The sequence below is a fragment of the Pezoporus flaviventris genome, unplaced genomic scaffold (assembly GCF_033815535.1).
Source record: "Pezoporus flaviventris isolate CSIRO_AGI_PZ_B2104156 unplaced genomic scaffold, CSIRO_AGI_Pfla_v1 ptg000066l, whole genome shotgun sequence".
Lineage (NCBI taxonomy): Eukaryota > Metazoa > Chordata > Aves > Psittaciformes > Psittacidae > Pezoporus > Pezoporus flaviventris.
The window spans coordinates 26529857-26542573 of record NW_026892614.1 but is presented as its reverse complement, the minus strand read 5'-3'; the positions used below and the strand labels follow the sequence as shown (position 1 = coordinate 26542573).

The 12717-nt window shown below is 40.6% G+C and overlaps 1 protein-coding gene across 5 annotated transcripts in view; it reads right to left on the bottom strand.

The window, feature by feature from the left end:
• Positions 1-12717, bottom strand: part of PLAGL1 (PLAG1 like zinc finger 1) — a 50851-nt gene that overhangs the window by 12326 nt on the left and 25808 nt on the right. For 3 of the 5 annotated variants that reach the window (XM_061471666.1, XM_061471663.1, XM_061471662.1), the window contains 2 exons: positions 3136-3291; positions 1938-2050 (listed from right to left, as the gene is read on the bottom strand). Coding sequence is in view for 2 of the 5 variants with exons in the window: in XM_061471663.1 (XP_061327647.1) it covers positions 1938-2050; positions 3136-3291 (269 nt within the window). In the remaining 3 variants the exon portion in view is untranslated. The remainder of the gene's footprint in view (positions 1-1937; positions 2051-3135; positions 3292-12717) is intronic. The other 2 variants (XM_061471664.1, XM_061471665.1) reach the window with 1 other exon arrangement.

Below are 12717 nucleotides of genomic sequence, written 5' to 3'. Positions count from 1 at the left end.
CTTCAATGCTGTATTCATGCTACATTTTGAGTGGAACAATTGTATAACTTGTGTAATAAGTCCAAAGCGGTAACATACGATATAATGGTATTTTAACAGTCTTCTCTTTTTCCCCTTAACAATGTAAAAGTAAATACAAATGAACAATTGTGTCAGAAAGATCTTTTTTCCTTTACTTCATTCTTTGAGACTCCTTTCCAAGACATTGCATCTCCAAGACAAATGCTCTCACCCTCATATAAGGCCATTGCTTTTCTGCAATATAGTCTTAAACATGGACAGCTGAAGCTGCACAATAGATGTCAGCACAGCACTTATCTGTTCTACCAATCATGTAACTGAGCAATTAATTGCAAAAAAAACCCGCTGTACTTCCATTGCTTGCGGGAACTATTTTATCAAACTTCATCATGTGTCTGATGAAGACATCTGCTTTTGGACAAGTCTGGTCACATACTCAAAATGCTGCTCGGGAGAATCAAGGCAGCCACTGCTGTCATATAGGAAAACTGGACTCTTCTGAAGAAACAGTCCATTCATCAGCCAGAGCTATGCTTACCACGGTAAGCTTTTAAGCAAATGCAGCTGACTGATAGAGGATAGGGTGTGGCTTACAATGCCTTGGTGAAGAGGAAGGAACTGCGTGCTTAGCTCATCCATGCTTGCAGGCTGGTTAGAGAAGTACATTTGCTGCAGAAAGAGAAGCACTAGTTTCTGCTTGTTACAGAAGTACGTTTAATTCCACATAACAATTAAAGTGTCTCATAAAAAGAAGAGATTTATTTATGGAGAAGAACAAATCTTCTCTGGTGTCAACAAGCCATGAAAATTCCACAGAAGGCTAGTGTTACTTTCCTGGAAGACCATTCACGTGACTTCCATGAGCAAATGAAGTTTACAGCAATTACTGAAGTTAATTACTTTTGCTCTCAAATGCAACTACGGAAGTATCTGTATCTATGCCCTCCTCCACAACACACAGTGTTTTCCAGTCCCAAGCCTCTGGAGACAGCCCAAATGAAAACATAAAGCATGTCACAGGACAGCTGCTGCTTGTCCCCCTCTTCTGAGGGGGTGAGAAGACCTGACTCAAAATGCAGTCCTGATAGAGGCTGTGGCTTGACCACAGTTTTGCCGTATGACAGAGAGGGGTGCCCAGGCATGATCCCATGCAGCAAAATGCAAAGATGGGTCTAGAGGATTACAATCAAATATCACTCCCAAGGAATTCATGTGGGAAAGCATGTGCATGTAGATGTGTCTAAGCTAGGTTGGTCCTGAGAGACCATGGTTTGTACTGGATAAAGCGCAAACAACAACGTCACAGTCCAGATGAGACGATCAGTATCTGCACATGCAACAAGGGATGGTACCAGCCCAAATAACAACCTAACTAAACAAACTGAGTTAGTGCATGGTGTGTCAAAGTTTATATATAACCACATCATTAAAAAGTGTTTCCCCATCCCTGCACTGTTCCTGCCTATTAAGCAGGTGTCTTAGCACATATTTCTGTCACTATTGCTAACTCAGTGAATAAGCTTAACCCTCCCAATGGTATGGTGTTAAGCATAAATCCTATTTTTTTTATCTGGGTAGACAGTACTATCCTTGGATACTTTCAGTAGCCATTCTCTGTGAATTATGAAGAGCTGTCAGACTGAGAGATAAATCACTCTGAAAGTGGCAAAACTAGAAAGCAGGAATGCAAACCTCTAGAAAACACAATATAAATTAACATTTTGGTACTTCAGGTTATGCTGTGCTGTCCAATAATCTGATTTGCATTCATACATACAGATCAGGAGTAAAATTAATTCACAAAATCAGACAGCAAACTGAATGGTTAAATGACATGAATATGAACTGGTTAAAATACATGAATATGAACTGTTAAAGAAACATCCACACTTTATAGTAAGTCACTGGGTTTTTACCTGCAGGACTAGCCTGCTGTCATCAGAGCAGGTCAGTTTTGTAGACAGTTGACCAACATAAGGACCAAACTGTGTTCTCTTCTGTATTACTTTCTTTGCAAATACTCCAAGGACTATGAATAAAAAAAAATATAAGTCTAATGTTAACATATAGATAACAAATTATTTCTTGTATATTGACAGTTGTGAAAATGGAGATAAAACACAATAGGGCAGAACACATGGATTCTTCTTCTAGACAAATAACCCAGGTAAGTAATTCTAATGGAAAGAATATAAAAAAGGATTTAAATATGCACAAAGCTTTTTTTAAAATGGGCATTACACTGAATACGAAAGTGCCTAAAATCATGACAGGATATTAAACTGAGTATGCAACATGAATGTGTTGATACTTTTCAATCTAAAAGCTGATGTTATCATAGTGCTCTGTTTGTTGACATAATTAGAGGTTGTTCTCGCCCACTGTGAGTGAAGAGAATTTATAAAACACAACATTAGTTGTGTTAATCATTCTATTTATTCCGCTGCCTAATACCAATGGTGTGACACAGTACACATCATGTCATTCTCCTTCTGAAACGCAATCTAGGAAGGTCTAAGTTTACACAAGATAGCTTTGGAAAATTTGCACACTAAAGATGTTGTTCCCATGTTCAAGTGTGGCCATTCAAATTGCCCTGCCCTCTGAAGGAAACAACAGTCGTTCTAGAATATGAACTGAAGATGGTGCGAAAGGTAAATTAACCCCCTGTGTTGTTTTGATTTTGCAGGGGGTGGATGAGGGATGCTATTTACCATTTTGTTTCTGACATCTTATCAAACACTCTTTCCTGTTTTGCATGCTTAGGAAAAAGAAAAAAAAAGATAATGTAATAGTGCATGCTATTATTAGACACAAATTCAACATTCATTAAACTTGTATTGACTGACAGAGCTAACTGCTCACAGCTAAATGTCACACCAGGTCTGGCTAATGTCCTACCATCAGTCTTCATCAGTGCACTGAAGTTACTAGAAGTCAGTCATAAAAAAACAGTAGCTGAATGTGAGCTTTAGTTTTGCTCAGCTGAAAATAAAGTAATCTTCATAATGTTAATAGCCAGTGATTATGACTTGAGTTACTCATTAAAAAAGCCAGTGTTAGTCCTTTTGCCTCCTCTTTCTCAAATGTGGGAAAAAGAGCTAAAACACTTACTCTGCTGGTTTCCAGCTCGCAGCTCCAACACTCGTAAAGTGAGGTAATGAGGTAGGGTGAGACGGGCTCGGCTAGGAATAACCCTGTCTTTAGCCCTGATGAGTGGTCCGTGGAGTTTGCATTCTCCTATAAGGCTTTTACCACAATCCTCACACCCTACAAATCCAGAAAAGGTAGCTTGTTAATAAAAATGACATACTGCTCTCCAATATAGCCTTTTCTAATTCTGTCAACTTGAGAACACATCTGGTATTACCAATGCTTTTCTTCACACCACTTTTCTACCTTAGGTAGAGAAAAGACTATTTGCAATCCAAAACTGAACAAGAATGCTTTGAAAAAACACCTCCAGTTTGTGCATTCTCTTCTGTGCAAATTGGTGGGTCCTGACCTTCAAAGATTTATAAATGTTTATTTGGAAGTGTCGCAAGCCATGCTTTTGAAGACTAGAATGGCAGCAAAGCTGGAGCTTGCAGCACACACACCTATAAATCGAGGTGCATATGTTTATATAGAAATGAGAAGGGTAAATTTGCAAGTAATAATAACAACCAAGGTAATTTACAGAGATACAAGGCGTCCAAGAAAGATCACTGTAACTTTGTGAGCCTTCACATATCATTCTCAATAGAAGACAAGAACCTCATTGTACCATGAAAAATGAGTACGATGAGTCTTACAGTGACAACTCAGTTGTCAATCACACAAGGGCAGCCTTCTCATAGACTACGCTGCCTGTAGAAGTAAGCAGAAGGGGCACGCTGCGTCTCCCAGTCATTGGTTTGCAGTAATGACATCTGCAGGCTGAACACACAAACCATCCAGAGAAGTCATTAATGAGAAATACATGTCTGCAAACTGACTTTCCCTCAGCACAGTGAGGTATTTTTGGTTCAGTGTAGCTCAAAGTGGTTGCCAGGGAAACTCATACAGAGCAGCAACACAACTGAGCAATGAGACTCTCCAGCAGAAGGTCATCCTGGCACTGGTGTCACACAAGGCGATGAGAAAAAGGGGACTTCTTGCACAAAACCTTTTTATAGACAGTAGAAACCAAGCCAGTGAGCCAACAACACTTCACAACTGAATTAAAAGGAACAGCTGATATTGGTCATCCATGACTACCTCATTTTGGTTTACTTCTGAAAACTCTGCTGAGCAAGCCTATTCAGTAAGCAACAATAAAGAGCAGAGGAGGGAAGCCAGAACAGCCCAGGAGAGTCCAAGGGAGCCATGGGACACAGCAAGAGAGGTGAGCCTTCTCTTTAGCTTGTAGCTTGTAACTTTAGCTTGTAGCTTGTAGCTTTAGCTTGTAGCTAAAGAGAGGTCAAGAGAAGCGTAAGGGCTCATGCGATACTGCTTAGAGAGACACTGGAGATGGTCTTCAAGAAAGGCCAGTAGCACCACAAATGCCATATTCAGGGTAGCTCAAAAAGGCTTCAGTTTGTAAACACAAGCAGGCACTTAACTAAATTACATGCCTCGAGAACCTAGTCCAAAATCTCCCCAAATAAACCTGAAGTGTTTGTACTGAGTGCTCTGGGCTCTCCATCAACTCTAACTGAGGAGGAAGACTTGCATGTTGGTCTGGCTGCAGGCACTGCAGTATTCCGTAATTTCCAGTTTGGGAACCATGTAATAGTTTTCTTTTGCCATGGCTCCCAGACTGCACACCTGCACTATGAACAGCTGAAATACATGGGTTTTTGCTAGTGCTACAGATAAAGAACATAGCACTCTACAGCCATCACTTACAATGCACAAAAAATAAATGATACAGCTGCAAGGCAGATTCTTCTTGTTACACACTGGTTTATGTACCTGAAAGTCCTTTACAGCGAGACTGCAAGAAAAGAGAAAACTTTATTGGTGATCTAACTTAACTCACTTTTAAATAAATTCCCATCAATCTATGTCTTCTGAAGGCAACAAAATTATGATGGCTTCCTGAGCTTACCTAGAATAATAGCGACTTTGTCTCAAGTCAAACAGCTCCTGCTTGGAGAGTTGTTGTATGCAAACTGCTGAAAAACATTACCAAAAGCAAAATGGAGACAAAGAACTGCTGTTCAAGAGAGGATGTATCTAATCAGAAAGTACACGACCTTATCAATCTGTGCCATGCCTCTGTGATTCATCATTACCGAGCTCCTGAGCAAACCTTCCAGCCACCCTGGGGTGGGAAGCTCACTGAAAGGCTGGAAAGGGAAAGCAGGGAAAAAGGGTCTCCCTTGAAGTGGCCTCCAAATTAGGCACTCAAGCCCCACCAGCTAACCCACCCTGTACCTCTGGAGCCAAGATGTAAGGTCTGAAATGATTCATGAGGTTTAGATGCTTGGGAGGAGCTCCTCCATTAATTAGGGATTGCTTTACATCTAAATGGTGTCGAGCATGCCACTGAGCTTAGCGGCTACAGAGATGACTCTCCAGATGGCACACTCAAACGGCCTCAGGAAGCCATCAGCTAGCACTGAATGAAAAGTGCTGGAAGTGTTTTTTTAAGCAATTTGCTAGTCCAGCTTGGGATTCTGATCTGCGGCACCTTGAACTATATCCAGACCTGCCAAAGGCTTGTTCTGGGATCTTCTATGTTTCATTACATGTGATGTGAAGATAACTAGATGATTTAGCTATTTAACAGGCATCCCAAAATTACATTCACTATGCAGCATTTCTATCCCCACACCAGCATGTTAATATCCCTGACTCTGAATTTACTGCACACTAAAAATTGCCAGGTGTAACAGAAGGACAGGATAGTTACCCTAAAGGATAACTTCAAGGACTACCCTGGGGAGTGGGGGTCTTTGTAATTTCTTCCCCCTGAGCTAACAGAAAACTGTCAAGTTCACATTCTTCCTCAGAGGCAACTACAGACCAAGTCACGATCCTATGTATTTGAATGCTAAACTACAGATGGCATTGGTGAAGAAAGTATGCATTATCATAGCTGCACCATGGCACTGGTTTGCAAAGCTCACACAGATTTTATGTCCACTTTTAACTGAGCTGCTTAAGCAACATGTCATTTTTTCAATAACTGCCTCAGAACACACTCTAACCTATTTTGACATAATGGAGCATCCAGCTATGGAAACAACACACACTTGGTTGTGTTAGCACTAGGAATTAAATACACTTGGTTAGAAAAATCACCTGTGAAGGTTTTTTTCTGCTTTTTGTGGATGCTTTTACAGATTCCTTGCTTCCTTAAATTGCATTTACACAAGCAAAATTAATGGATTCAATATCATGTTTACAGGAATACTTGATAATGTGCAAGCATGAAAGAAAAACTAAAACTGCCCCCATTCCTCTGCTTTGCTGTGATTTAGATAGCAGGCAACAAAAAGAAATAAATGAGATTCACAGGAGTTACAAGCTGTTAAAAAACATATTGTGTCATTTACTATATCTTTAAAGCAGCAGTGATATATTGTCCCCAGAGGGTATTTCTTTGTACTTTCTCCGTCTTTGCAATGAGTCGGAAAAAGTTCCAAAGAATGCTTTTTTATCTATCTGCAGATAAAACTACACAAGTTAGCAGATATTGTAGCTGGTTAAGATTCTTAAATTGCTGAATTCCATCACAGCACTGGGGAGGCACACATACAGAAGAGCCCAGCACAGGTGCAGGTCCAGACTCTGACCAGGTTGCAGGTGTGCAACCACCACTTTATTGCATGGACGAGGTGCTCATGCCCTGCAAACAGGCTAAGAGAAAGGTAAATCTCCTGTACATCCCAGCTTGTTACCCCTGCTCATGCCCTGCTGGACAAGCTAAGAGAAGGATACATGTCCTGTATGTCCCCAGCCTGGTACCCCTGTGCCTGAATGCATCTGCTCCTACTTCTGCCCAGCCACAGGGAGGCATGGCTGGCAGACGTGCTTTTCCCCTGCAGTTTGGGTCAACGGAAAAATTACACCCTGCTGCCTGCAGGATGCACTCCCACCACATGGGCTGACCAAAACAGTCATCAGCATTCCCAGGGACAAGAATGAGCTGTGAGTGTGGCTCACCTGTACCGTTCTCACTATGCTGGCGCTTCACCCCAGTCCAGGTCTAGGTCTCTGTGACAGCTCTCCTTTGCTGCAAACTACAGCTTGCCTCCTCCGCCAGCTCGCTCTGGAGCCAGCCACGCTGCATGGGGACAAGCTCCCGTGGCCAGCAGTAGCCAAGCTGCTCGGGCAGGCTGGACTTGAGTACAGCTAACAAAGTCACGTTTCCAAAACAGCAGCACGGTAAGAGCACAGTGCCACCCCACAGGCACAAGACTAGCGCTGAGGAGAGCTCGTTAGCGTGGGCAAGGAGCCACAGGCTGCAGTTAAACAAAGTCCAGCTGCAGAGATAACAGGAGCTATACATAGCCATACTAGGAACTGCAATCACTGTCATGATAGCTCGAACATACCACCAGCTCCTCGACCAATCCGTGGCAGAACACCACTTTTTAAAACCCAGTGCTAAAAACTAGATGCCTGTCAGGTAGTCCTGCATTTTCTCCAACCTCTACTTTCAAGCAAGACTTACAGCACCTGAACACTTCAGTGGCCAACAAGATGCCTGCAGTACGATTTATGTGCCCTGTGAAGGCAATCATTCCTTTTAAAACATCCACTTCAAGGAAAGATGCTCTGCAAGAAATGACTGTTGGCTGAGCAGCACTCAACATTTGCTGTGCTGTTTTGCAGCACTGGAATTAGATCCCATGCACAGTAGGAACACAGATTGGCGTACACAGCACTTCAAATCCCAGCCTAATTACAATCATAAGATTTGCATAGAAAACAACAGTAATTTATCCCAGAGTAAAACTGTACTGCTCCGTTAGCTTTGTTCAACTTTCATGTAGAGGAATGCTGCAAAAATACCTTGTGGATATTTTATATCTAAAATATATTGCATGTGCACTACACCAGTCTCTGTTCTTTTTACACAAAGATACATGAGGTTTTCCTGCCCTGTGATTTGCTCTGTAGCACTTCTGCTTGAAAACCTTGTTCTACAATATAATTTATTTGGCAAAAAATTCAAAGTACTCAATTAGCAAACAGTTAATCCCAAGTTATTTTCCCATTATTGTGGGCCACTGCCACATTTCCTCTGTAAAAAATGTTTATTAAAAGCCTTAAGTGTCCCAAGTTTGATGTGCAAAGTGCATTTACAAAGATGCTGAAGCTCTTAACTGATTAATAATTCATCCTATTCATATTATGGCAAACCAGAACTTGTTATAATTAGCAGACTTCAGAGTAATTGTATTCAAATCTCATTAACTTCTGATATTTTGTCATGCTCAATTTTCTACTCACTGATCTTCACTTTTTAACTGTAATAAATGAACCCTGGTCCAACACAAAAATAAATGAACATCTCCTTTTCATGTCTGTTATCTCATACAACAAAACCTTGTATTAGCAGAGAGTTACAACTGCTCAGCTATGTGTATAAAAAAAGAAAAGATAAATAGATCAGGAAACCACACTCCAGGCTGACTTTGCAGTCATAACTGCTCACGTGAGCAATGAATCGAAACTTGCACTTTCATGTACCACATAGCATATTATTTGGGAAGCATGTATTGTATCTTCCATGCCCAAAATAACACACACACCCCCAAACCAAATAGGGTAAAAAAAAAAAAAGGGTGTGTGTGTCAAGCTAATTCCCTAAAACTGGGACCCAGCACTGCAGGCAAGCCCAGCCCTTAGGCACCTCGACTCAGATGCTGCTCTGCAGTGACACCTTCCCTCACCTCACCTTCATCCTCCCCTGCCTTAGTTCCCAAGAGGAAAGAAGATTCAGAGGGTACATCCTTGGGTCTTCAGCAGTGGGAGAACCAGTCAAGGTACCCTCTCCTGCCTCATAGCAGTATGATCCTGTCTAGCACAGGGTCTGTTCTTATGGAAGGATGCCTCTGGAAGGGAGGCTCAGCACTTACCTAACTGTAAAGAAATCTAATGCAAAGCACGTATGTATTTTCCTGGCAGACCCCAGTTCCAGTATGCACAATCTTCAGAACTCTAAGACTATTTGTTATACAAACATATAAAAGATAGCAACAATTAGGATTCATTACTAGTCTCTAACATGGAGAAGTTGATGACAGTAGAGCACATCTGTGAACAGTAAGTTTTTTCCCTGGACTATGAAATACTAGAACAGGTATAGCCAGAAGGAATTTAACCAGCTTCCCATAAAAAGTCACCCTCCTGCCAATCCCAATGAGGCTTTCTAATGTGCTCCTTAGTGTCTAGCAAATCTTGGGAACAAAACAGACAAGCCTCAAGGAGCACAGCCAGGCTGTGAAATTCAGCAGTGTGACTGCACACAGCAGCTTCAGTAGGTTCCCACAAGTCTGTGCAGCAGGATACCTGTGATACTCTGATGTATCTTACAAATTTCACAGCTAGGAGGAAAAACAAAGTTACCTTCACTGTTCGAATACCTGAAAAGGCAGGAACTTCTGAGATTTTCCTGCAAACTAAAAGAAATAAAAATAAAACAAAACCAAACAACAAACCAAACAGCAAGGAAAGTACGTAGGTGTTTATTCTTGGTAGGTTCATTCATTAGAAATTAATTGAGATCAAAGCACTGACTGCTTAATTGAAAGCTAATTTCAAGAATAATCTTTTTCTGGTTATTCTTGGGACTAAAATGTACGTGTCACATTTCTGGTACATCACATGGGGTTTGGTTGCTATCAGAAGCCATACGCATAATGAACATAGTTCATGTGAAGTCACTTCCCACAGTTTACATGTAATAGCTTCTAATCAGTGTGCACAAAGCAACTTCTCTCATTGCTGAAAGCTGAATACATTTCAAGCAACAAAATTGAAAAATGCAGTTTGATTTTTCAGCATTTTTTTAATTCCTTCTCTCCCTCCACTGGCTTGGCATGAAGTCATACACAATTAGATCCAGAAACCGCAAAGGAGGTTAACAGCAAATTCACAGAAACAACTACTATTTTTTATGAGAAACATCCTCAGTCAGCATAGCCTGATCCTACAAAATGCCCAGCAAAAAAGCTTACTGCGAGCCAAGCCTTTCTGTTTACACTGCTCATCTCCCCCAGCAGCTGGTCGTGGGGCAAGGTTGTAGCTCCTTGCCTGTGCCCCTTCTTGCTTTAGGTCTTCACTAGCACTGTCCAAACTACCTTGTTTTCATTCTGCAGACAGCAAAACTAAAATCCTCCTGTCCACAGAAATACAGCCAGCCACCAACAGTCACATTCAAACTGTTCATAAGCACCCTGTGGATTCTGGACCACGTGTTGCACCTCCTAATCTACATCTCCCACTGCACATGTTTTACCTCCCACAGCAAAAGTAGCTTTAACTGGTCTTCATGCATTTTTTTGTGAGGTTTCTGGCAGGCCAGTTGATTTGTTTAGTGGGTATCTTAATGTTACTGCTGCGATTTAACAAACACCAGAATCTTCCATCTTTGTTCTAGCACAAAAAAAAACAAGCACGTATGTCTTGCTAAATGTATGTATTTATAAATACACACGCAGCCACACACACCATATCAAGTGCATTAATAAAGTCGACAATTTTATTCATGACAGGTCAACACCACAGTTTCAATTCTGATTGTGCAGCAATTGCAATGACTAACACTTCGTATTAACTGAAATATTTCCAACCCTTGTAACATTCCCTTAAAAGGGAACCTTAGACTGGGTCTCTCTTTCAGTGCACTTGGTTGTTACTGGCCACCAAGCCCAGATGTCATGTGGAGGAGACTGGTGGAAGGTTCAGTGACAAAGCCACCTCTCTCCTTAGTTACTTGCTCTTCCACTTGGGACACAACTTCCAACATGGACGTGCAAGAACTTTCCCAGCAAAGATGCTAGTGGCTGGGATATATTTCCAGCTGCTTACTTGTAGAAAAGAACCAGGAAGGTAGATAAACTTTGGAGAAGGAAATATTAGTTTACTGTCAGATATGGCACTGAGGAAGCCTGGCACAACAAGAGCGAAGAGATGCTGTACTCATCCTGTGGCTGAAGAACTTGAGGTACTTAGAGGCAGTTACAACTAAATTAAGCAAGCTACAGCTACTGGGAATAAAAGGACAGTGTAAAAACCGTGGGACTTGCTTCTGCAGGAAGAAGTCCATATACTCAGCTCTACTTATGTGTGAGTAGCCATATTATGAAAGAAATAAGTCTGTGTGGAGAAGTGAGTATTATGGAACTTAGGACTGGCAGGGGCTGAGATTTTGGAGGGCCTATCCTGAAAGAACACTCCAATCCATATTACATTCAGTCGAAACTAAATCTGAATGAAACTGGAAAATCAGTTAGCTTTCTCAGTGAACCATCCAAACCTCCTACTGGTATTCCAGTTAACCCAAGAGGAAAAAATAGTTGGTTTTTGGTGTGGTTTTTTTTTTTTTTTGACTAATGAAACCTAAAGCACATATTTAAAATACTGAAATGTAGGAGTCTTTTTTTTAAAGCATTGATTTTTTGTAAATGAAGGGTCATTAACAGCTTAGCAGAACAGCTTTAGTTCTTAATATGCATCACCTTCATAACAGAGGACACAGCCAACAGCTTCTGTTATTACTTTCCTGATCTCCAACACAAAAAGGATGCTTAATTCCCAGCTTCTCTGGAAACAAAATGGATAGGAGACTCCCATCCTAACCTTTCTGATCCTGTTAAATTATTCCCCTCTTTTAGGGCATAAAGTTTCTTTTTTAAAATCAAAACCACAGGCATTGGAAAGCTCTGCTGTTAAACAGACGCAGAAGTTTGTCTTTGTGAAAAATATACATGCAACTTTCATCTGTGTTTCCATTTACTTCTTCTCTTTTTCCTGTGATCTAACATGTACTTTTTTCCACTCTAAAGACTTTAAATGGTAACTATAAGACAATTATCTAATGTCTTGACTGATACTGTACATAACAAATTATGTCCACCTGAGCTTCTTTAACAGACTGATTAAAAAAGGGCAATAAAACTGGCAGTATAAATTAGGCAGCAGTATACTACATTTCCCTTACAATAACTGTTCTTCTGAGGTGTAAGGACAGCCTTGAGTCTAGTTCTCTAAAACAGAGAATGACAAAATATGTGATTATAGACTGTTACTGGAGAATTACATCTGAAAGTTAGAAAAAATTGTGGGTTTAGAAAAAAATGCAGCTCTTTTCTGCAGATTAAGCACTCTAAACACAGATTATAATGTATGCCCATAAAGCCCTATTTATTTTCCTATTGAGAATCTCAGTTTGAGATTAAGCAAAATCCAAAGACACTTCTTTTATGTTTCTGATTAATTTGTAGTTTCTTTAAACTATTTCCAAAAATCACAAAAATAAAATCAACAGTGGTCTCTGTCATTAGAATATAACAAGCAACCTTGCAAAGCAAAACCGCAAAGAATTTTTTCCCATTTTCATATTTCCCTAGCTCGAAAAATGAGATCAACAGATGGTAAACACATCACCTCAGGAGAAATCTACCATTCCTCAGTTATGTATTGGTATAACCCTGGTCACTTAATATGCATATTTACTTAGAGCTGTGTATGATCACACATCCCACTTTGGTATAT